This window comes from Rhagoletis pomonella, unplaced genomic scaffold (genome assembly GCF_013731165.1).
Source record: "Rhagoletis pomonella isolate Grant_MI unplaced genomic scaffold, Rhpom_1.0 Rhpom_scaffold_00007, whole genome shotgun sequence".
NCBI classification, from domain to species: Eukaryota; Metazoa; Arthropoda; class Insecta; order Diptera; family Tephritidae; genus Rhagoletis; species Rhagoletis pomonella.
Window position 1 is genome coordinate 59,310,139 of NW_023458561.1, and position 26,627 is coordinate 59,336,765.

At 37.0% G+C, this 26,627-nt stretch overlaps 3 protein-coding genes across 3 annotated transcripts; 2 read left to right on the top strand and 1 right to left on the bottom strand.

The window, feature by feature from the left end:
• Window positions 1-10,944: 10,944 nt before the first annotated feature.
• Window positions 10,945-20,494, top strand: LOC118743193. The gene is made up of 8 exons (XM_036475741.1): window positions 10,945-12,237; window positions 12,304-13,356; window positions 13,419-13,907; window positions 13,969-15,169; window positions 15,225-15,547; window positions 15,683-16,851; window positions 18,159-18,320; window positions 20,009-20,494. The coding sequence occupies exons 1-8, from the start codon at window positions 11,194-11,196 to the stop codon at window positions 20,226-20,228; spliced, it is 5,661 nt and encodes a 1,886-aa protein (XP_036331634.1). The 5' UTR covers window positions 10,945-11,193; the 3' UTR covers window positions 20,229-20,494.
• Window positions 20,495-20,542: 48 nt separating this feature from the next.
• LOC118743194 (zinc finger protein 710-like) lies at window positions 20,543-23,367 on the bottom strand. The gene is made up of 3 exons (XM_036475742.1): window positions 23,087-23,367; window positions 22,166-23,021; window positions 20,543-21,818 (listed from the first exon to the last, which is right to left on the bottom strand). Exons 1-3 carry the CDS (start codon window positions 23,187-23,189, stop codon window positions 21,188-21,190), a joined length of 1,590 nt encoding a protein of 529 aa, XP_036331635.1. The 5' UTR covers window positions 23,190-23,367; the 3' UTR covers window positions 20,543-21,187.
• Window positions 23,368-24,109: 742 nt separating this feature from the next.
• Window positions 24,110-26,627, top strand: LOC118743195 (prohibitin-2; the record flags this gene model as incomplete). The annotated part of the gene is given in 6 exon segments (XM_036475743.1): window positions 24,110-24,220; window positions 24,291-24,432; window positions 24,783-25,129; window positions 25,193-25,504; window positions 25,572-25,671; window positions 26,466-26,627. Coding segments are annotated over 5 exon segments (996 nt in total). The 5' UTR covers window positions 24,110-24,220; window positions 24,291-24,299.

Consider the following 26,627-nt stretch of genomic DNA (forward strand, 5'->3'; position numbering starts at 1 on the left):
ATTTCAATTTACATATGCAACACTTACCTAAGTGAATTCAAGCCATTTAAGTTTCGTTTTTTTTTTTACTTTTAATTTTTTTTTTACTTTTATTTTATGACATACATATGTACGTACAACTGTGTTTGCTGTTGTTTTGCGCTACTTTGTCATTCTTTGCTTAGCAAGTTTACCAAAAAAAAAATAAAATATCAAAACAAAAACGAAAAGCAAATACGAGCGGCATAAAAATGAAAATGGCAAACAAGTTTGAGTGTTTGTACTATTTTAAAATCGGACTGCTGTACAAGCATAGATGAACATAAATACATACATACATAAACATGCAAGTGCACTTTTATTGTATATAGTATATCTATGTGTACTATATGTATGACAAGCAGCGGTGTCTCTTATTTTTTAATAAAATATTTTGCAATATTGCCAAGCGACCCAATTCCAACACTTTCAGTGCTTACGGCAACCCATACGGCATAAATTTGGAGCTGTTCCAAGCATTGCCATTTGCGTCTGGCTGCTTATCTGTGCATCTGCGTACGCAGCGGGAGTAAAAACTAAAATTAAATGAATTGAAATGAAATGATATAAATTGAAATAGCCTGCAACTTGCAACTTCTGTGCACAAACATGTGCATATGTGCATATACATACATACATACATGCATATACATACATATATATATGTATTTATATGCCACAGGGACGCACAATTTGTGCATCATGCAAATTTTTATTTATATTTCAACGACACGTTCACCCGCTGCTTTACTTTCATATGACACAAATTTTATAGCAGATGGGCTATATCGCCCAGTAACCGATTGCCTGTTTGGCTAGCAGGCTGCGCGCACTTTCCACCTCCTGCCGATATTGGCGCATAGGCTGCCTAGCGCCACATTTCACATCATTCAAATGGCTGACATGTTTAGACATTAATGTAAACAAACTATTTTTGCAAAGCGAATGGATTTAAAGGCTTTTGACTTAATGATATGAATACGTACTGGATTTTTTTTAGTCATAAAATTTAAAATTAAAAATCATTAAACGAGTAGAGGATATAAAGTTGAAGGAAAATCAGTGCATAGGGTTAGCCCGGATCTTCGTCCATAGTTCAAAGATGAGGCTAAATAAGCAAAAATGCGCTATGAGAATGCACTAAAATTAACCTCCAAACGCTGTTTAACATCTCTTACATCTACATCTCGATGGCTGAAAGTATAGGAGCTATAACTGGTTGCGGACCAAGGATTACCTAGTCTGAGCCCTTTTTAGCTAAGTGGTAAAATTTCTCATTATCAGCTACTCTCGAGTAATCTTGCATCCGAAGTAAAACTAGTTCGTTGTTTTCTAATACAACTTAGTAGAGACTTGGTCAATGCAGCTTTGCTTTCACTACAGATGTGTTAACTCCTACCTCTCCATCTATTCTCCTCCACGCATTGCATGGCCTTTAGCATTGCAAATACGAAAGCATATTCATCAAGAGAGAAGTGAATCTCATTCCCATTTTCCTCAAAATAAATAGCCTGAAGATTTTTACCCATGAAGCACTTCCACGTTTGAGAAAAATAGTCACTTCTTATTATCTGCACATAGCAACGTCACCGGTCATAAGCCAGGTGCAAGAAATAAATGTATCAAGTCTCTGACCGATACTACGCTACGCTGATGTGTTCTGTCTCGTTAAAGCCATCCAACCCGATGAAAATAAAACAAAAAGTGTTTTAATCCTTCATTGGCTTACTGAGTTGGATGAGGAAGTGGACAACATTTTATGAAACCCGACAAGTGTACTGATATATCGCAATCGCTTGCCCTGGCTTAAAACGGTTTAACTGTGAATTTTTTTTATTAAAAGCTATTAGTTATTTGAATACTTTAAGATATGACACGTTGAATAAGATAGCACGCTGCTTATTATTGCGAACTGCATTAACATGAACTTTCCTTAACTCTTTGGCCGCCTCCGTAAAAAAACTTTTTTAATAAAAAAAAACACAAAACGGTAATACTTTGTGAAATACCTTTATTATCCAGGAAAAAAATCAATTTGGATTTTAATAGAAATAATAGAACGCTATCTCCTATAGATATCCGTAGTGTTAAGCTCCGCTTTGTGTGAGATTAAATTAAGCTTCAAATGCCACAAATCGATTCTATTCAAGTCTGATTAAACTTCGTGCTTATTGATTTCATACGAAAGCTTGAATTAGGTTGTCAGCCAAAGTTCCATTTGGGTCGGTCACTCACAACCTTATTATTTAAAGCCAATTGCTCATTAAGCAGTTAACGCCACAACGAGGAAATACAACCCGCGTCCAAATTATAAGCACACCTCATATTGAACAAAATTTTAACAATATATTTTTCTTTTTTAATTTTAATTATTCTTTATAAAAATATTGTTTATTCTTTAACAAATACCGTATAAAGCCATGTTTCAAAACTTCGTGTAATATTTAGAAAAAAATCCACAAACTTTCATAAAAATTTCAAGCTTTTCGCCTTTATTTCTTAGAAAAATTTTGGGTATGCGGTTTGGTAGACAATTTAATTTTAGTAAAATATAGTGCAAGTTTGATGTAGCTTGAGTTTACTAGGGTTAATTTTTGGCCTTTTTTTGTGCCGACGGTTTTGTCCTTTTTTCCATACAGGGTATGTTGATCGATCTTTTTATATGGAAGAAAATGATCAACACCTCAAAAAAAAAAATTGCCAAAAACCGTAACTTATTATACTAAAATTTAATAGGATACAAAATTGCATACTCAAAATCTTTCTAACAAATCAAATTAAAATTCTGATATTGTTGAGTTTTTTATTTTATATTGCATAAAGTTTAAAACTAGGCTTTATGCGACTTCTGTTAAAGAATAACCAATATTTTTATGAAAAAAAAAAACTAAAATTAAATAACAAAAAAATAAATTGTCAAGACTTGTCAATATATCGTGCGCTTATAGTTTTGACACTTGTTGTATTAAGAAATATTTAATCATAATAACACGAGTCTACATATTCAAATTATTTTCATGTTTTTATTAACGCCATCCGCTGAGTTGATTATATTTTTTGCGTAAAATTATTATTTTTTTTTTGCACCCTCTTTGCCAGCAGCAGTAACGCATGCGCGCGCACACAACACAACCAGTTTTCGCGGTACCACTTCAAGTGAATTCTTTTGCTTTCAATTTAGCGCTGAGTGTTACGCTTTTGAAGCTCAGGCCATTAATTAGCAGTCATTTTTTTTAACTTAATTCTTTGTGTATAATTTTATTTATATGTAGATAAAGTTCTTAGCTAAACTCTTTTCACCGACCAGAGTAAATTCCAGCGGCTTTAGTGCGCTGTACTATCAGCCTGTCTTCATTCATACATTTAGTTATTTTTATTTTTTTATTTTTTTTTTTCATTTGAATATTACTTAAGTGTTATTTTGCAACTAGTTTGCTTTGTTTTGATCAAGTTTTTTTATGCCACTGCTTTACTGGCTAGTAGTTATATGTCTATGTATGTAAATTAGGCATATGACTTTTTTAAATGTCATGACGTTTTGTTAAAATTTGGTAGAAAAACTTCCCGCTGGGAACTCCGAAAAAAACACACGTATGTACCATGCCAACCGAATTATCACTGTGATCAAAAATGGTTTTCTAGATTCTCCATAATTTACATAATATGTCGTTCCCGGCCGCCACCTTCCATAAGGTTTATTAATGACGAAAACAGCTCTTCCTGTAACTGCTGAAAACATTTGATCGTGAAAATTGGATTTCTATCTTTATTTTCAAGATCAAGAATATTTTTATTTGTTCGATCAATTTTTGATCAGTATTTTTAATTTTTTTCGACCATGTTTTATTATTATTTTTAGATCATAAACGATTTAAATCGGTCATAAAAACAAAGTCTTCATTACAACGGTTAAAATTACGGAAGAAAATAAAAATCCAAAACACAATTATTTTTGTTCGAAAAAATTTAATTAAAAAAAAAATTCCAATGATCAATAAAAAAACACTTATTATTAACGGTTAATGTATGGAAAACTCCAAGCCAGCCGAATAAAAAACAACTTTGTTAACCAAATTTTAACAAAAACTTTATTTTTGTTGGCCTTTCAGCATATGCCTAATGTGCATGTTAACCATATGCTTTCAGTCAGCAAAGCAAACGCAAAAAAAGGTGCGTCAATTTACGCTACATAAAACACACATGCGAGCGCTACAAAAAATGCTGAAGCCATTTTTTGTGAGTTTATATATTTTTTTTTAATCACGCCTGGCGTGTGAAAATTTATTTTCATTTATCATAATGGTCGCATGTGGCACATCCGCTTCCCAACAAGCACATAACTACACATGTACCAAAACACACACACACACACGCATACACACATTCGTTGTCAGTGTAACTCCATCATGCGAATCCATCACCATTGACCTATACGCGTCCTAAGCTGAGCTTAAATAGCATTTAAGCTTCCGCGTGACATTCAAAGTTGTGCTCGTAAGTAATTTCAAAGTGACAGCAGCACCGGCAAATTAGTACTCGCGCACAACAACAACAAAAACAGGCATTGTTGCATGTAAAAGGGAGCAATAATAACAACCAGTAAGCCAATCAGCTAAAAAAATCTAAAAGCCTAATTTCAAATCATTCTTGGAAGACATTCTTAAAATTTTGGTTTATATTTTTTTCTGTTTTTTTTTACTTATTGGTGTTGTTTGTTGCTACACTTGGCGTAAATTCTTGTTTTTCCCGCCAACCAGTTGCGCCGCTCTGCACAGCTTTTGCGACTTTGCTCAGTGATTTATTGTTGTTAGCTGGTACCAAAGTTGGTGCCAAAGTAATCTACCTGTCTTGTAATGGGTCGGCAGTAGGGCCGTTGTCACCGGCATGAAAATGTTTAAACAAAAGCGAAAACTTGTTAATACTAAATATGTACCAGCAAGAAATGTGTGAATGATTACTTGGGACCACCTTGAATTAATTAGATGAATGTATGGAGGTAGCTACAAGCAAACTTCCTGCTGCTGCTGCCGCCTTGAATTTGGGTGAACTTCGTATGTATGTATGTATATTTTCATTTGTGGGAATATTAATGTTGTCTGCACAAGTGGGAATTTATTTCTGCTATTCCTATTATCTCCATCAAAATCTTGTTATCATGCAGGCATGCAGTTTTTAAATATTAATACGTATACTTTAAAGTGAGTGAGGAATTTTATGTAAATAACTACTGTCATTCAGGTATATCGATTTCATTCAAAGAATTGTTTCGATTAAAAACAAAAACTGAATGTTTAAATTAGGTATGCATTTTTATCTTGATTACAAGATTGTGAACGTTACAAATGTATGTACATATGTATGTATGTATGTACAAGGGGTGTTCAAAAAGTGCGTGGTATAGAAGTAAATAGGTACATTGAGTGAGAAGGTGTTAGACGCCTTTCAGACACGTCAAGTCTTGGTTTCAAGTCTGCTCGGTTCGTAGGCGAAGGAGGTGAGAAAAGAGGGGAAGAGTACATTCGTTTCAGCTCCTTCGCCTACGAACGAGCAGACTTGAAATCAAGGCTTGACGTGTCTGAAAAGGGGTCTAAGTATTTGTCTTGCTCCTTACTTAGGGTTTACACCAGCCAATATTGTCAAGACAATTATGTCAAAATGATGTGTTTGTTGTAATATGAATTCGCCGTGTTTACAACAAACACATCATTTTGACATAATTGTCTTGACAATATTGTCCGGTGTAAACCCTAAGTTATTTGGATGAGATTTAGCATACAGATAGCTTATGGCCTGTATTAATATATAGCGGATTTTTTAAAAGGGTTGCCAACTCGTTCAAAGGGTAAAATCAATTAAGTGATAAGCTAAACAGAATATTACAACGATTTGGATGTGAAACGGAAGGGGTTCAAAAACGATTTATTTGGAAATTATTTTTAAGGGGTTGCCACCTGTTAAACAATTTTAAAACGATTAACTAATTAATTAATTAATTAAAAGAAATATTTTGATTTGAGTATTAAACGAGAGAGTTTTAAAAAAGTGTAATATCAACAATATTTTTAAAGTGGCTGCCACAGAATTCAAACGACGAGAAACGTTTTAAGAAAGCTGTATCTTTTTCGCGAAACCGTTTATATAGGGTTGCCACCAGCTGAGTAATTTAATTGACAAATAAAAACAAATTTTACTAATATGTTATATGTGAAAATTTTAAAGTGAGTGTAAGTACATTTGTTGAATAATATTTGACATACAAATAGCTTGACCTGAACTGATATACAGGGCATTTTTTGAGGAGAGTTGTCACCTTTTTCAAAAGACAAATTCATTTAATTGATAAGCTAAATAAAATATTACAACGATGTAGGTGTAAAACGAAAGGAGCTAAAAAACGATTTGTTTCGAAAATATATTTTAATTATAAACTAAGCGAAATATTTTGATATGAGTCTCAAACGAGAGAGATTTAAAAAAGAGTAATATCAAAAATATTTTTTTAAGTGGCTGCTACCTGTTTAGAAATTCAAAAACGATTTAATAAATAAGTTAAAAACAATATTTCAATATGGTTACCAGAAGGAGAGGTTTTAAGAAAGCTGTATTTATTTCGAGAACACTTTTGGAGAGGGTTGCCACCAGCGGAGTTTAATCTTTTGTCTACCGCGGGAAAACTAGCTTTACCTACTGTGTAGGTTTTTTGGACCCCTATGTAAGTAATAATATGGGTCCAACGGACCCGAGCTAGTAGTTCCTGCTGGATTTACAATAGCAAACCAATTATTAAAAAAAAAAATGCATTATCAAAAAAGTATAGACTACGTGAATATAAGCAAAGTAAAGGAGTTACGGAGCTCAAAGGCATCAGATATTTATATAAGAACACAATAAAATCGCATTCGGGTCCATTGTATCCGGCCAGTAGACAAAGGGTTAAGAGAAATTTATTTTGAAAATATTTTGAAGAATGCTGCCACCTGTTTAAAAGTAAATTCCAATTTTATAAGCCAATATGCTGTCAATCGAAAGAGGTATGTATAGGAGATCTTTGCTTCGAAACTATTTGTAAAGAAATGCTTCAAATTCAAATTAAATTTAGTCAGGAAGTTGCATAAAACATTACAAAATGAGGTCACATCTAACAAAAGAAGGTTAAGAAAAGTTTATTTCAACATAATTTTTGAAATGGGTTGCCACCTATTTAAAATCCGATTTAAATTTAATCAGGTAACAGGAAGCAGTAAAAAAACTTTATAGAAAACATTTTGAATAGGGTTGCCACATGTCCAAATGTTAAATTCATTTAATGAAATATTAAAATATGGATATCATTTGTACGCAAAATGATATATCTTTCGTCTATGCTTAAATTAAATTAAATATTACAATGCGATATTGATATGAAGGAGCAGACGATACTTATACCGCAACTCGATTTATTGATTAAGGATATTGACCTATTGAAATCCAGGCGATACGACGCAGTACTACTTTGAACTCAAACGTTATCAAAAGCTTATTTACTAAAATTAGAATGTATTTGTAAAAAAAAATAATAATATGTACATTTATGCTCATGTTTCCAAGCATTTATTGTTCAATTGTCTTCATGTCACTACTGCATTCCTAGCGAATGATTTACTGCTAAACAATAATCTATATTACCTACTACTCACGCTATTTGGTTTTAGGCAGCAATTCTTGTGCACAACTTTGCATATTCAACAATTCACCGTTGAGGTCAACGTTCAACCTCTGTTGGCAAGAAAAAGAAAAAAGTGAAAGGAAAATACTAACAACATTCGTTAATTTCCACTTTGCCTGTCAGGCGCTGTGACATTTTGTGAAGGACGTTTGCACCGTTGCACGCGGATACAGTTACACAGCCGCTAGTAGCCCAATTGCAAGAAGTGTTTAGTAGAGAATAACAGTAGTTTGTGTCGAAATTTAATATGCATCGAAAAAAAGGGAGGTCTGTTTAAAAAATATTGTGCATAAAAACTGTATGAAGGAATCTTATGCCACAAAATAACAACATATGGTTAAAAAATTCCTTCGAAGCGATCAGAAGCTCAATAACAAAGAGGCGAAGCTAAGTTGATTCAATGGAATTTATGGGCAAAATATACGATCATATACAGACTTACGTAGTATAAATAAATGTGTACGTATGTATATTTGTGTAACTTATAGCATTAGCCAGAGGAACGGTAGAATCAGATCTAAACCTTAAGCGGACTGATGGCACCTGCACTGAAAGTAAAGTAGTTAGGGCAATGGCTCTGCTTACAGGCTTCTAACCTGGAAATGGATCTGGAGGTCTGACAGATAGTAGACAGGCGGCTCGAAGACCTTAGAAGGAATAGGGGCTGGAATCCTTGGACCCAGGACCAGGAATTCTGCTCTTATGGGGAAATATCCCCTGGCATCTTTTGAGCGTAAGTCTACGCTATCTATCGTTGTGCGGAGACAATCACAAACAGAGGGTACGGAGACGAGAGGATCGTAGTTCTAAGTAAAAACCAGGTGATATTCAAGGCTTTCTTATCTTATGAAATGATTTAGTCTTTGAGTGATCAATAACATCCAGTTAGCGTGGGTACCTAGCCACAGGGGAATAGAGAGTAACGAGGAACCGGACTGTTCGCGACCTTCTTGGAAGCAGGTAAGGAGGAGCTTAGGGGGAGTTTTCTGAGTGGTCGGCAGTCGTTAGTACCCCTTCGAAATTAAGTTGAAGCCAAGACAAGTTAAACCAGCAATCTCATAGGGTTTAGTCATTAGCCCTCTAATCTTTACCTTCTGCTCCTCGAAGCTGACTCAGCTACTGGATGGAATTTCACTGATTTCATACGCAGACGACTGCTCGATTTTGATGTCCGGCAATATGTAGTATTTATAACCTGCGTTTAAAAGTAAAGTACTATCTCTCATACCTTTCTGCCTGTTTCACGGATCCTTTCCCGTCCAATACACAATCAAGGATGAGCCTTGGACCTGAAACTTGTAGGACGCAACGGATAAAACTAAAGAACTGTCAGAACACCGTACTCCGTACTGCAACTTTGTCTCTCCTACATTTCCAGAATCGAGCCCGTCATTCCAAATATATGAATCAGTCTCAAGTTATGTAGACTCCCGCCCTGTGAATGCCGTTCTAGGCACACAACCATCGAACGTAGACCGGACAGAACTTTGTCTGCCTCGGGAGACTCGTACTACAACAGCCCAACTTCGCTCTGGCTATTGCAGCAGGCTAAACTCGTACCTAAGGAGAATCAACGAGGTTGTGCCCAACCAATGCCCGGCATGTGGAGAGTCGCCACATGACTCCCGGCATCTCTTCACATGCCCTGATAACCCCACTCAGCTGCACTGTGGAAGTCGCACACGGGGCCTCCCCCTAGCTGAAATTGACGACACCGTTGACGGATGAACTGACCCAAACGAGGCTTAGTAGCCGCTACAACAACAACAACACCTAACAACACTTTTCCTTTGGTCCGATCTCGTCGATAGTTGAGCTGTAAGCAGTTGAAGGCATTAGTGCGCAACAACAACAGCAATCCCGACTTAATCCCTTTTTCCCGAAACTTGAAAGTTGCCAAAATATTTTCTTCTAGTAGCGGTGCCCTTCGGTTAACATTGAAAACCTCCCGAGTGTATTTTTTTTACCGGTCGGTTCTGAATTATGCTGCATCTATTTGGTAGCTGGACGCGGTGGATGGACTTGCCAGAACGTCACACTGCGGACAGCGACAGGATACCTTCTGATGCCGCCTGCATATCACTTGCACATTGATGACCAAATACTTCCAGGAAGGGATCACCACGCCATGCTCAGAAAGCAGTTCTTACTAGGTTAGTACAGACGCGAGCACCCGAAGAGTCACTTGCTTGAAGCGGAACCTCCACCTGGGGTACGTCAGAGGGCACCCATCTTCTCGAATACCATTGGACTCAACGAAGTACAGACAAGCCATTCACGGCAATCATAGAGATTTTATCACCGCCTTAAGCGACTATTTTGGCATCGTTCCCACGACAGTCGGGTCTACGTAACCGGAACGACCCAGATGTATATCTGGCCAAGGACTGTCACTCCAATAACACTCCCCAAAAAGTCTTTGGGGAATTTGTATGCTGCTACAACAACAACAACAACTATTTTGACATAGTGGACTAGCTACAGACTTGCCAGAAGTAGAGTCTCCCCGCACAACACCAACCACCTCTTCATATGCCACCTGAATCCCACTCAACTAAGACCTCTGACCCTCTGGTCCAACATCGTCGAAACAGCGCGATTGTTGGGCCTAGAGTCAGTTGCCTTGATTTCCACGACTGATGGACTAACCGATTTAAGCGGGGCTTAGTAGGGCCACTACAGCAATCTCAAAATCCCCCCGACACAACATACAAACACCAACTATAAGTGACAGCTATTTATTAATAGTTATTTATTTTTTTCTTTCGAGGTGGCTTGTGTAGCCCTAAAATTAAAATTAAATGGAAAGGGATATCCCAATACATTTTCATTTTATCCTTCCTTTAATTACACTTATAAAAAGGAATTTGGCAGCCCGAGCAACAGCGCATGTCAACAGCTGATAAAAAAAACATATGTACGTTGTTAGACTACGCCGCCGTTGCTAAGCAAATAATCGCAAGGGTAATTAATTTATTCAAATACTTAATTAAAATCGAAATCTTGAACTACAACAATTTCGTTTATCTAGTGATTTTTATTTAATCTTTGCTTTGTTTGTTACAACTCAGCTTTATTTTCATGTAATTTTGATGCAATAACTCTCCACCACTCAATCCAACGGCGTCGTTTTATCGATACAAGCAGCGCTAAAATTTTGGTGCATTGCTGATAACAACTATTTTTGCATTTCATCATTTGTCTACGATTTCAGTGCTCTTGTTATTTAATTAAAGCGAGTGGTGTTGGAAACTGGAGGAAAATAAGCAGACAAACAGCATTAGATGTTTATCAGCATAAGAACTTTGAATTTACATGCATACGTAGCGGAAAAATTCAACCAGAGAATCGTTGAACCCATCAAACAAAGAAAACCACTTCCAGCGGGTGAATGAAAATGTAATATTCTATTTTACTGGCGTTGACCGACGAGTGATTATCCTGAACAACACAGCATTTTCGGCGACAACATGAGTGCCACGGTTAAACGCGATAAACTCTTCAAATCTTGGACTGGTATTAGTGAAGTGGCGCTTATTAAAGAAGTGGCCACCAAAGGTGAAAACATTGATCTCTGTATTGAGTATTGGGCACGCAAACGAAAACTGCCCCTAACGGAGTACCAACTCTTCTTTCAAGATGTAGTGCAAACTTATGTGCTCCGGCTGCTTACTGAGCGACTAGTGTGCAAAGCAGAAATGGTGCTATTGAATGTGAAACGGGACGTTAAATGCTTCTACTATCAGTTCGCCTGCGAATGCGTTGATGAAGAACTACGTGAACTTGTAATGGATCATCTGCAAAAGAAAGATCCTCAGAATTACGAGAGTGATATGGAAGAGTTGCAATTTTATTGGGATTTGCTGCAGCAGCTGCAAAAGTGTCCGGAACTATTGGCTAAGTGCAAAGTGCAACTACGCCGTGTTAACATCGAGACACTAGTGCATTGTAATGAGTCATATCTACACAGTTTGCTGGCGGAGTTGTACTTCATGAATCGGAATCCACTTCTATTAGGTCGTTTGAATAAATTTAATATGTGGAGTCATTTAGTTGAAACGGCTGAACTAATGCATTTAGTACGTTGGTGTACTCTATGCGGCCAGTCCCCACAGCCGGAATACACTGAATTAGAAGTACTATTTTGCGAGTGGACACTTGAAACTGAAATGTATGAATACGCGCTAAAAACAATAGAAAATCCAAACGAAACATTGCGTAACTGCTTTGCAGCTGCAGGGCACTTCTTTGCCGATGAAAGAGACGATGTTGCATTAATAGTGCGCCGTCTCTGCACAACTGAAAGTTTGGAGCGCAATCAGGAGTTGTTAGAAAAGCTTCCAAGCGGACATTTTTTGCTTAATCGAGGGCTGCATATGTTGATGTTGCGAGACTTTGTTAAGGTGCGCGAGCTTGAGGAAATGCTTCCAGAATTCCCAGACGATGAGGCGCTACTAAAATTTTTGGTAGCAATTAAAGAAAATAAACTAAATGAGCTGGAAGGTTTTGAAAAAGTAAGTTTGAAGCAAATCTAAATATTTTCAACCTGTTGCAAAATATTAATGTTTAACCAAAACTAGGTTTTCCAAGCGACCAAAGTGTATCTAGAACAACAAGGCGTAGATTTCAATAGCTCGCAACCACTGGTCACACTGTTTGATTTTCTCAGTAATGAACCTAGTGTTGCAACTTTGAAATGCTATTTGCCCACAACAGCTTTGCAAAACATTCCATATTTAAAGTCATTTCCTATCAGAAATCCTATTCACAACAGTGATGCGAACATATCTTGTATAACAAATAATTGCAGTAACGGACACAACCAAAGCATGCCTACACCCTATGACTTTCTGCGAAAATTCAAGCACATTGACTTAAAAGAAATACCAAAAGAGTTTCAAACAGACAGCATAGCATCCTTCTCCAATGAAAAGTTGTGTGCGAAATATGCTCGAAAGTATAAACTAAATTTTCTTCACTATTTGAAACAACAACGTAGCTGCTATGCGGTCTACTATCTTGTCATGGATCACTTGCAGCAGTATGGCCAACTGACCCGGGGGCATCTCTTTAGTGCATGCGAAACTGTTACCGAAATGGCGTTGCAATATGCCAATAACTCTGAACTGGTGGTACACTGTGTTGCCTTCATCGAAATGCTTGGCTACGATTCGCAATATTTGCGTAATTACTTAAAATTGTGTCGCTTGTTGGAAGAAAATGAGGAGGAGTTGTACCCGACGAGAGCTGAGTCACCCGCCAAAGGTTACTCGCGATTATTGGCACGCATAGAAACCCTACTCCTTCAAAGCGTTGTGAAAGAGCCGACTGCTTTTCCTTTAACTGATTATCATGCGCTAATGCGCCTAGTTGCCTGCAGTGGCCAACGTCAATGGCCTATGAAGATTTTGCAGTATTATGCTCGGGACGATGATTGGTGGCGGTTGCTGGTGCTGCTGCAATACTTCGAGGTGCCGCTGACACAGCTTCAACTGTTGCTCGAGCATTTTGAAACTCGCCTTATGGGCGAACATATGCTGCGTGCATTTTTGTGTGAGTTGCCACCGCAAACAAAGCGTCATGCAAGCTTTTCGCGTCAGCATAAGAAACCCGTACGTAAGGGCGAGGCAAATGTGAGTATTTTTCCGAATTTAAAAATATATATGTTATAACCCTGAGGACGTTTTTATAATAGCCTACAACAACCTCGGTCGAAACTATTAACTCATCGCTTAGTTCGGCTTGCAACGATCCAAATAATGCACTATTCCGGACTGCGCCCAGCCAACAGCGCCTGCACTTCCTACCTGATGCTTGCGGACGTTTGGACATTTTTGCAATTGTACTACTCAGCAGTAGCGCCCTTAACGAGGAGCGCATTAACAGTGCAGCAAAGTTCCTTGAACTAATGCAAGATCAGCATGTGCACGCAACCTCATGGAACTTGCTCAGAAATTGCGTGAAATATCGACTGCCAGTTTTGGCTGTGCTAGCTGCCACTGTAAATCCGGCCAACATCGATTGGCAGTGGCTTGTATGGTTGGCTGTTGCTACTAATCAATGGACCGTAGTGCTGAAACTTGCTACACTTGATATACGAAAAGTGACTTGGCTGCTGGTGGAGACTGCGGTGCGTCAAGGGGATACAATACTGTTGCTACGAAGCGTCCGAATCTTCTTTAAGGTAATTTTTCCTGCCTGTTATATTGCAAGGTTAACATATCCGCTTAATCTTTGTGATATAGGACAATGCCTGCACGCATTTATGCCGTTTTCTGCAACGCACTCAACACAAGCGGTGCTTTGATGACGAAGATGTGCATTCCCTACGCCTCTTTCTGCTAGCTTGGAGTAACGATTCGTTGGAGATGCCTTTTTGTGCAACACTGCCACGCGATGAGCTCATGCAGCACAGCATACGCCTTCTTCTCGTGCATTTACAACACAACTTTGACTCGACGTTGGATCAGCAGAAGTTCATTAGCTGCATGTGTCGCTCCGATATGGGCGACATGAGTGGCTTGATGGACTTTTGTCTGCTGCATGCCGTATTCGAAGCACTTCAGACAAGTCCCGGTTGGGCCGAAAGTTATCCCATCGATTTTGAGCAACTTGCACTGCACAACAATCGTATGTACACGCAACTTTTGGAAGTTTTACGCGAGAAGCGCGAATATGATTTGGCTGTGCGCTTGGCAACGCTATTGCAACAGCCCATCAGTGATATTGTATATGCCAAATGGGTCAGCAAGCTCGAGGAAGCTGAGACAAGAGATGGCGAAGAGCCATATTCTGTTGCCACATTCCAGCTTTACGAAGATGAGATAGCGGAACATTCACTGCCACCGGAACTGCTTGTGAACTTTTATCTTTATGCGGCTGGCCGGCTTTTGAAGCCCTGCGCTCGCAAATATCAACTATTGAAACGCGCACTTAATGTTATAAAACAGCATCATCTATTTCCGAATGAGTCTTTCGACCGGGATCAAATTGAATATGAAATGATTATTTGCTACTTGCAGCTGGACGATGATACAGCGACTGAAATGGATGTATACCATTCTGAATACTACGAACAGATCATGTTGAATGAACGTGGTGTATTATATAAGTCCTTCTTGGAATTGAAGGAACTCGCCGGTATTGAAGATCTCAATGTGAGTATAAAGCAACCTTTAACCAAGCAAATGGAAACGCGACTGGAATCTTTGCTCAACTTGCTGCTGGACAAAGGCGATATTGTAGAGTCGCTGCGTTTGCAGGAGCTTTTCGAATGCCGACCAATTGATCTACGATTTGTGGTCTTTTGCATGGCGCTTGCGGAGGGAGTGACAACAATTTTCAGCATGTCTTCAGAGGAACGGCAAATGTTACGCGACATAGAGATAAGCTCTTTTGCGAAATTCAATAAACGTACACTGGATAGTGGACTGCTGACAAGAGAAGGTAAACTCGAAATTTCAAATAAATATTGCAATACAAAGGTAAACGTTTTCGTTAGGAAAATATTCATCAACGAAAATAAGCAGCGACATGTCGGACAGTAGCTCCACCTTCGAATTCGAGGAGATACCCTCTAAGGAAAAGCGTGAAACCTTGGAGACCATACAAGGCATAGCCTCAAAGCTTACTTATGGTGTAACTATTGGGCGTCGCATTGTGATGGCCTATCGCGCCGCAATGTATTTGGACAAAGAGTACCTGGATGTGCTGCGCACTAAAGATACAACCGTATTGCTGCAAAGTGTCGCGGAGGAGAGTTGCCTGCACCGATTGCTGGTTGTGAGCGACATACTCACATCATTGCATATGACACCGCAAGAAGTAGGTAGACCTTTTTTATGCAAATAGTCGAATTTTAACCTACTCACTACAAATTATGGACTCTTCCTTTGACTTGTTTCAGGAAATATAAATATTTTCTTATCTCTAATCGGTCGAACTTTAATTCTCCCGCAGATCGCAGAGCTACTGGCCTCAGAATTGACCACCGCCATTGTACGTCCGCGCTTCTACATTTTCACCGCCGATCAGCAATCTAAGAACGCTATCAAGAATGCGCCCGTTTGGGGCTACAACATTGATCGTGATCTACATCTTTTCCTTGAGTTGGTGCCCAACACAACTAAGCTAGGCAATTGCTTACTGGAATACTGTGACGCACTCAAAGCATATCGTAAATTTCAAGACAATAAACCCTACGAGCATAATACGGTCTTTGAGCGCCTTGCCGAAATCATACGTCGTTATGGGCTACCAACTAATAGCGGATCCCAAATAAACGCTTCCATTCCACCGATTACTACCGCCTCGACCGGAGGTGGTCCAAAGCTGCCACCGGCGCAGGTGTTGTCACACAAGAAGCAAAACATCATATATGTAGAGTTACTGATCAAGGCACATCAATGTTACGTACAGGAATGCTCCATGGAGGGCATAGCAAATGTGTTGAATCGCGCCAAAGCACTAAATGCCGTGCTAACGCAGGCCAAATCTTGGTCGCTAATTGTGCGCATGCTCAGCGGCATAGGACGCTATCGCGAAATGTTCTACTGCTTTGATTCGCTGCTGAAGAATGAACAATTTGAATCACTACTGGGACAATTCGATGAAGAAAAAACGATAGGGCTACGACAAGCCATAATCACATATTTGCGCGAATATTGTCCAAACAACGGGCGTGAATATTTGAAGCTGACGGCGTTGCATTTTCTTATGTATCAGGAGCTGGCCGAAATGTGGGAGCAAGATGCACAAGCAGTGCTAGCAAAGGTGCTTAATCTGTCGGCGGTGGGTAGCGCACAGCTACCTGAAAAATTGTCCATGGCCAATTTGACGTCTGCAAATCCAACGAAGACGTTCATTCCCAAACTTCGTTGCACACCGGATTTGCTCACACTGCTACAGCAGGCAATGGAGTTTTACACGCATGCCACCGAAAATTATTTGCTTGACAATAAACTGCTGCTGGCACAACGTGTCGCATCGTTGGCGGAAATGATGGCCATGCAGATTGATTTGGCCAACAAGGCTCTAGATCGTAATGCACCGGAGCCGCATCTATGCGTTTGTGTGGTGAACGTACAGACGCGAGACGAATTTCGTGAACTCATCAATGCGGAGCTGAGGTGAGAGGAAAAGCATGAGAACGTTTTTTTTTTGTTTTTTTTTTTCAAAATAGGTATTCTCTCCTTTACAGCAAGTTTTATTGAGATACATATATATATGTAGCTTTATCATAATCACGAACACATTTCTTAAGGTCTTTATTGTGAAGCAAGAACGATCTAATTTTTATATCTAATAAGAAAGACCTGTCAGTTATTTAATAAAAATGCTTAGGAGTGAAAAATCGCTAACCATAGTAGTAATCGATGGTAGGCTCCTTTCACCCAAGTTGCTTGTTTTGCAGCTGTGTAGCCCACAAAAGGGCAATGTTTGTTCTCCAATTTCGTCTACTTTCTCCAACTTGTTTTGCTTTTCAAAGAGATTGTTAATCTTTTCATTTTGGGTAGGTTAATTAGAGCCCTCTGTTTTTCGCTCGCTCTTATTCTCTGTGACCCAGAGCCGCTTCAATAAATAAAAAAAGGTTAAATACGAGCATCTAAATCTAAAACGTTTATTGGAAAAGTACTCTATTGATAAATAGATGGTTACACCACATTTTTCTCGATACATTTTCGTACAGGTTTTCGTTCAATTTTGTATTGTTTCAAAATCGTTGTCTTTTTTAAGATTTTTTAAACTTCTTAATTTTGTGCTAACAATTACAAAGCTTAAAATATTACATAATTATGTATTTAAAAGAAAATAAGGAAAAAATTGTTTCACAGTTAATGCACAGTGCTCAACAAAATAATAGGAGTGAGACATTATACGAAATTTTTTTATATGGAAGCAGGAAGATTATAAAGAATCTCAACGCCAATCGAATTTGCACATTATTTTAGTAAAATTTGATGATCCGTAAAACTGCGTTCCAGAAAATTTTCTAGATATTTTGATTAAGTTTTAATTTTTGATGCCGTTAACATGAAACTTTTTCAAAAATCAATATTGCAAAATTTCAAGGATGTCCAAGGATAAAATTTTAAAAGGATGTTATCAATACTTATTCGTCCTTGTGCTCTAAAAAAAAAAATCTATTATTTTCCATTTCAAAGAATTTTGTTTCTCGTTTGATACGCATGTTGTTATTCTACATTGTACTAGATTTTTAAATGATTTATTGTATTAATATCTTTGAAATTGGAAAGTCCTTTAAAAAAAATTCTGACGTCAGAGAGAAAAACTAAAAGCGCAGTTTTACTCTATTTGGCCCCTTGTTTCGCGAGAGTAATGATTTTTGCCGTATAAAATTTACTGTCGCACGGTTTAAACATTCACTTTTTGCTCTATAACCTTAAAAAAAAAATAATAATAATTTATTTTCCAGTGTACCGCAGGCCCTAATACTCAGCCGTGCTTGTGGCTACGACATAAATTGGTCGGAAGTGCTGCTCTCGCAATATATCATACTTGGACATACGAATTATCTTCAAGAATATTTACAATATCTTCAAGTCAGCGACAATATAATTGACAATACCGTTAAGGGGTAAGTGGCACTTTATGTTAGAGGAAAATGTGATTGAATACGGAAATGGAAATCAGAGCAGTGAAATTAAAATGAAATTGTTAATATATTTAAAAACTGAGTGCTAAAAATGGCATTGTTGTAGTAGCATGCAAATTCGTCAAGAAATTTTTGGAAAGGCTTTGTCGTCAGTCCTTGGCTAGAAATAAGTCCGGGTCGATCTGATCACCCAAAAGTGGAATTATTTAGGATACAGACTACCACTTGAATCAATTCCTAAACTGATTAGCATACACAGTTTTTTTTTTATTTAATAGATAGCTAGCCAATAAGCAGGCAAAGGCAAATCTGCGAGCGCTTTTTTGTCATAAAAAAGCTCCACATCATTTACCATTCGGAAGCGAAGTAAAAGTATAGGTCTCTCTCTCCCAACATCAAGACTCACAGCACAAAATGGAGGACCAATAACTTCAAATTCAATACCTTAGTTTTATAAAAGCGTAAAGTCTATCAGCTTTTTAAGTTCTACAGTTTTGTTTAAAGCAGTGTCAGGCAAAGTACACAAGCACACTGGTTTAAAATGAAGATACCTTTCTCTGTTTTTTCCCCTAAACTTTTTTTTTTACAAGAGTCTCATCACTAACCATCAATCTGTGGTCATAAGCAATAACCGCCTAAGTCGACTTACGGAAGAATTGAGTTATATATGCTATCGTATTCTGCAACTACTGTTCCATGTAGACTATTTAAAAAGTTATGTACGAACATATTTGGGTTTTCCCATAAGGTTAACATTACAATCTCCAAATGTTTAAAACGTTTTTGCTCGAATTCAGGTTTTTCGACTTAGGCGATTATTGCTTATGACCACAGAAATAACAAGTAATTTGTAATCAAAAAAAAAAAATAAACCGACTTCAATTCTCATATAAAAATTTAAGATTACCGTTAATCTCTTCATTATCCAATGATCAGATTTAAACCAAATTAGAATGGGACCACCTGTGAGGTAATAACTTTCCTTTAAAAAAAGAATTGTAGAAATCGGTTAACGTGGTACCAAATTTATGCGGTACATAAAAATAAAATATTCCGACGAATTGATAACCTTCCTCCTTTTTGTGAAGTCGGTTAAAAATTAACAATAAAGACTACGTTTAAAATTATTCTTCTTACTCTTGCTTGAACACAGAAGCTTTCGTGTCAATGCAGATAAACAAAGACACTTTTCTAAACATTGTTTTTTTTTATTTTTTTTAAAACTATTTTATCAAAACAACATCTTGAATTATGAACTCAGTTGAAACAAATTTATATCAACTGAAAAATATAGCAATCGCTTCATCTGCAATCTAGCCAGTGAAATGAGTAATGTATATATAAGTTTACTTATAAGTACTCTGGCATAGCAAAGTTAGGTTGCATTTAGGCGTTGACTTTGAAAACTATATGTACATACATAATATGTATATAGTATGTATGTATGGAGTATACTATCACTAGAGAACTTATAAAATTACTATATGTATTAATTCGAACAATAAAGCTTTGATGGCCGACTAATTTTGTGCGAAAGAGCTTTATTATTTTCGTCTATTTCTGATTTGCCCTTGAAAATTCATATATATTTATGTATGTATGTACGAGTACCTAAACCTAGTCCAATTGAATTTTTATTATGTTTTTCTTCATATTCATTTCACACGTAGTTTTCAACTTTATGCGCAACACCATCGTATCAGTCCAGCTATGGAGGAGCATCTGGCGCAACTGGTGGCTTTGGTAAAATCTGTCACACTCAAATATAAATTGGCCTCTTTGCTCAGCCTCAAACCGATTGTAATGTCACTGCTCAACGACCAAACAGCACATTACTTGCGGGATACTAACTTCGGACGCAATGAGAGTCGCAATTTGCATGATATGTGACATAATGTCAGAATATTTATGTATGTGTACATACAAAATATTTAATGGCTTCTCAATGCAATAATACCTTTATCAGGGCTTGTCAGTGTGTCTTTAGTTTTCTAAAGTTTATCACGGTGTGATTTAGATTAGGTTATTTTAATCATATACATATTCACATATACGTATTATTCATACACTTGATACAAAATTGCATATACACATATGTATGTAATTAAATACATGCATACAATTAGATACTTGTAAAATTTTATCCTCGAATTATTTAGTATTTATACATATTTGTAATATAGGAATAAAGTATATTTTTTTTGTTACTTATAAATTCAATTGTGTGTGTTTTATTTCATTTTTGTTTTATAATTTTAAAAAAAATTTCACTTTGTACTTAACTCAGTTTAGGTAAAGAGTTAGGCTTACGATTGTTAGATAAACAAAAATGGTAAATGGTTTTTTCACTGATGAAAAAATTATGTAAAATCTTAAAATAGCAAGTGATAAGTAAATAATTAGAAACTCGACCCGCTTAATTTATTTAAACAAAATAATAGCAGAATGTAACTTAAAATGTTAAAAAATATATTATTGGGTCAACTCAACCGAAGCTCTCTCTAACAATTCTAACAGCCAATTTCAGAAAAGCAATTTAGGTGAAAAATGATTTTAATTTTTTTAATTTTTTATGGAAATCGATAGAAAATAAAAAGTATATTTCCATTTAAACCGCTGGTGAAAGCGGCTGTTAGTCTTGTCAAGCAAAATAGTGCTAAGTGTAAAAACAAATGGATTTTTGTGTGTGCACAACAATAATTTCATTCACCCAATACAATAACAAATATGGAATGTAGATAAAATTGTTATTATTACTCCTTACTGCGCGAGTTTATGTCCAGTGTAAACATTTCAAACATATGTACGCGGGTGCATGTGTTCGCTTAGCGTTGTCAAGTATGTATCACTTAAATTGTTGTGTTGCTTGGATCGCAGTAGCGTATATGCTTACTGAAGCTTTTTCTATACATATAATGTTTAGTACACTTTCTACAAGTAAAAGAGCCTTTTTTTGTTGACATCATTAGTTGATCTCGAACATATGTGTTATTGAATTGTGTGTTTGGCGTGGAAACTCTACGACTATTTACATTATTTGTTTCATTGAAGGTTCTCGAAGTTGGTCGCAATGCGTTCAATGTACTTGCATTCATACTTGTGTCCATTAAACTACCAGATGATAAACGACTATTGTATACTCTTTCTTCTCTCGGTGATTTAGTTGTAGTTGTTACTGGTGCAGGGGATATGCCGCTTGTTGTTGAAGTGTCTGCTGTAATTACATTATCGCTATTCTTTGTTGCGGCTCCTGCACTTAGATGCACTTTATGTAGGTTGAGTATGTGGGAAAGCATAAAATTTTGGCGCGAAATTGTAAAGCTGCATATTTTGCATTTCAAATACGATTTGTAAGGTAAATGTGTGAACAGATGCTGCTGAAGATCGGAAATATGCTGAGAGAAGATTTCTACGGCACATTCGGAACATTTGAAATGATCGCCGAAGCGATTTTCGGCCGTCTTCTCCAAGAAATTGTGGCTGTAATAGAGGTAATAAAAGGTAAATATGTGCGTGAGATAAGAGTACAAAATTCGTCAATAAAATTATTACTATTATAGATAAGCAATGTATATAATACTCGGGAATTTTTAATACTGTGTTGTAATAGCATAAATATGAAATCCAAACGTCTTTGATTGTGAAATGGTTAGACTAAAGTGCCGCTTCCAAAAAGAAATCGAAACGGGCGTTTGTACTTAAAATTACTGCCATATTAGGAAATTAAAGAACTGTGGGAGTAGACATCTCAAAAGGTAAATCTTTTGTTGTCAATATAGTAACTGCAGACTTTTAAATTATCGTTATAAATGCATCTTATTACTTACCTGAAGTTTATATGCGCCTGCCAGGCATCCTCTGCATCAAACGTTAAGCCACAAGCTGGACAAATGTATGCAATCAAGGCGCGACTCTCATGTTCCCATAGGGCAATTTCGCGTGCTGTGGGTGCACCATTACTACTTTTAGCATTTCCACTGTTACTGGCATCTTTTTCCTTATGCAGCATAATATGCGATATCATTAAAAACATGCTGTGCTCTTCGAATGGACACAACTTGCAATGGTACACTTTGTGTGGCAAATGTGTAAAGTGATGCTGCTGTAATGTCTTCAGTGTGCAACGTGTAAATACTTTACGGCAGCTAAAGCATTCGAATTCGTTGTTGGGACGTCGCTTAAAATTCCAATTTTTTTGATCTCCTAGCTGATGCGCCGACACAATGTGCCGTCGCCAGTGTGGATGTGAATCGTGACGCTCGCCACATTGGGGACATGTGAAGTAGATGTAGTGATTTTCATGTTCTGCTGATGCATTGTTTGGCAAGACCTCGTTAAGGTCACATACTGGTTCTATTTTGCACAATGCCAATAGCTCATCCTCACAATCACTATAATCTGCTGTAGCTGCGTTGTGGATTGATTGTTGTTTTTCATTTATTTGTTTTCCATTCTCTTGCAGAACTTCAATAAAATCTACTTCAGGCTCCTTCTTACACTCTACTTTAAGCTCTATGGGCCGAGGTAGCGCGATGTTCTTATCAACATCAATTTCGCACAGAAACTCAAATTGTGGCTCTGAAACAGCAGATATAGTCGATGAACCCTCATCATCGCTATCGTTAATCACAAGCACACCACTATTGTCTGTACAATAACCACTTGTTTTGGGGCTTGTAAATGCTGTAATAAAAAGGTTTACATGGCTTTTGAAACATTAATTTATAATAAAACAACATTTTACTCACTCTTTTTCGGTAGTGTGCATGGCAAGAATGAATAGAAACGCAATGATACATCTGTCGCCGCGCCATTGCTTGGCTCCGCTTCACCAGACGCAATCGATTGCATTGTATCCGTATGTTAAGTAATTACTTTAATTGTTACGAAAAGTAATTATTTCTCGATAAATAATCCTAAATATTAGTAAGATTCACTAAAATATTTACACAAACGCGAATGCAAGACAATAGAAGCATCACAATACTTTTGGAAAAACGAAAAATAAAAGATTGACTTGACACACACTCCGAAAATGCAGAGATGCTAATTAAATGTTCTAATTAGATTGCGTCGTTGCCATACCTTTACATGCAACAAGTTTAATTTACCGAAGAACGTAATACGTACATAACGAACGTAACGTACATTACGTTCTTTGTTTCTGCCAACTACGCTTGTTCCCTTTGTTAGATCATTTACGTTCTTTGCATATATATATATATATATATTCAAACCTTTCTTGCGAGAAATAAACATACAATTTTATTTATTTATTTATTACAGTCATTTGACCTATATACATTCACGTATATACATTTGAATTATGTATTGCAATATATAATAAAAGTTGAGGTAAATTTAATGCTTAAAATAAGTTAACCTGTTACACGTTTCCTTCTAAGCTATATAATAGTATGTATATTTAACTAAGATAGCATATTCTAGATGCTGTTGGAATGGACGGGATTTCAAGCAGTACCGTAAATATATCACATACGATATGTGGTCTAAGAGTGTAATTTCCAGAGCCGCCACAACTGAGCGGTTGGAAAGGACTTGGTTCCAAGCCGCTTCTTACAAACTTCTCCACCGGCAGGCGCTCTGAATGGACGAAATCCAGAGTCGCGATATTTGATCGGACGGAAAGGACTAGTTTCTATGCCGACCTTCTTATTTCATACATTATGGGTGATCTGAATGGAGTTATTGGATATAAAGCAACGCATGTGTACACCACTGTTAAGGTTACAGATCCTATGCAACCCTGAGTTGGTTAGTTCAATAGTCAAACTTTTTCAGTGCGGTAAATTTTACAGTCGGACTTTTTCAAGTTTTTGGTTTTCTTTGCATAAAATAATTAATTGTGATTGCATTTAACTGTAAGTATATTCCACAAAAGTTCTTATAAATTACAATAAATAATCGTTTGCGCCTTTCTGCTCATAACAGCGGCTGACAATGGCACAGAGTAAACTAAATGACTTGGCTGGAAAATTCGGCAAAGGTGGTCCACCAGGATTATCCGTGGGATTAAAGCTGCTGGGGGCAGTTGGTGCCGCTGCCTACGCTATCAATCAGTCTTTATACACAGGTATGAATTTCTTAATAAGTTAAAAGAATTAGAACATATAAAATATGTATAAAAACATGTTGATGACATAACCTCAATGTAGCCATTATCAGTTGCATTGCAAACGAGCCGAAGTAATTTCATAACGTTTCGGTACAATTGCAGACCATTTAAATGAACTGCAGTCTAAACATATATAAACTTTCCTAGATGTATTTTTAAACCTTGAAGTTAGATTAATGTTTTGTCAAGAGCCGGCTGAGGGCGAGCCCAACCGGTTGCATAACCACAAATCAAGCCGTTTAGAAGCGTTTCTAGATCTTACTGATCATGTATATATGTATGTAGCTAATGTTTATGAAAATTTTCAGTGGATGGTGGTCATCGTGCTATCATTTTCAGCCGTCTTGGGGGTATACAGAATGAGATCTACTCTGAAGGCTTACATTTCCGCATTCCCTGGTTCCAATATCCAATTGTATATGACATCCGCTCTCGTCCTCGTAAGATTTCATCACCGACTGGTTCTAAGGATTTACAGATGATCAACATTTCTCTGCGTGTGCTTTCTCGTCCTGATTCCTTGCGTCTTCCCATCTTGCATCGTCAGCTTGGTGTCGATTACGATGAGAAAGTCTTGCCCTCAATTTGCAACGAAGTGCTAAAAAGTGTGGTGGCCAAATTCAATGCTTCACAATTGATTACACAACGTCAGCAGGTAAATTACTCTGTAGCTTACATCGAAAACTAGTTATTGTTTCATGCCATCGTTCGTTTGCAGGTTTCGCTGCTTATCCGCCGAGAATTAGTGGAGCGTGCACGTGACTTCAATATCATTCTTGATGATGTTTCACTCACTGAACTGAGTTTCGGCAAGGAATATACCGCTGCAGTTGAAGCCAAGCAGGTTGCACAGCAGGAAGCACAACGCGCAGTCTTCTTTGTTGAGCGCGCCAAGCAAGAGAAGCAACAGAAAATTGTGCAAGCCGAGGGTGAGGCTGAAGCAGCCAAAATGTTGGGCCTTGCTGTAAAACAAAATCCCGCCTACTTGAAATTGCGTAAAATTCGCGCTGCTCAAAGTATAGCAAGAACTGTAAGTTCTCTTATTTTCAATGCTTACGATATTTTATTTTAAATTTTCTTTGTTTTTCTTTTTTTAGATCGCTAGCTCACAGAACAAGGTCTACCTCTCTGCCGATAGCTTGATGTTAAACATTCAAGATTCTAGCTTCGATGATATGACTGAAAAAGTTTACAAAAGTAAATAATTTTGTTTTTTTATGAAACAGTAATGAAAAATAATTAAAACAGTTCCATGTTAGGATTAACAAAAAAAACAGTTAAAATCATGTTCTGAAGATTTTAAATTTTCATTTAGTACAGGTAAACTGAAAAATTTGTTTTGCGTTGTCAAATATTTTTTCGCAGTTGTTGCATTATCGCGAAACAAATTTTTCACTTTTGTTAATTCTCGCATTTTCCAAAAAATTGGCAACTCATGCTACAATTTCAGGCTTACAATAATTAGTTTTTAAGCTTTAAAAGTTTTCCGAAATGTATGTTTTGAGTTCTTTAGACAGAACAAAATATATGCTTAATTTCGTTACACACATTTATTGGCGAGCATTATTTATTTTTTGTTAGTTTTTCACCAATTGAACGTATACGGACTGGAATGTTAATAGTTAATTTATTTCTGACCTTCTCTCTTTTGTTTCTCTCAACGCCATTCCCCACAGGAGTTTATGAATTAAGTAGTAAAGAAGCGCAAAACTAAATAAACTCAATATAACTGCCTTAGCAAAATAAAATAAAAAGCGCCTTGAAAATGAGTTGTGTTTTAATTCATATTTGGTGGCTTTTAAAATTATTTATTTTCTTAAGTTAAACATGAACAAAAAATGCATCATCTTATTGCACTTTACATTCGATTTTTATTGCCTCCGTCCATGTCGCTGCAAAAATTTGTGAAAAATTAGCAAAAAGAATCATTGTACTGATCAGAAAGTCTCTAATTTTTTGCTAATCTACAACATTTTTTACAATTTTTGCAGTCAAATCTGGTTGGTTTGATGGATCAAATAGGCAAAAGAAAAGTGATAAATCGGGCAGCACTGTTGGCACAGTTGCGCAGCGCACAGCAGACCGTTTGCTATGAAGCAAAAGCAAATTTTCACTGACGTAAATTAATACATCGACTACTAGTACCTACAAGA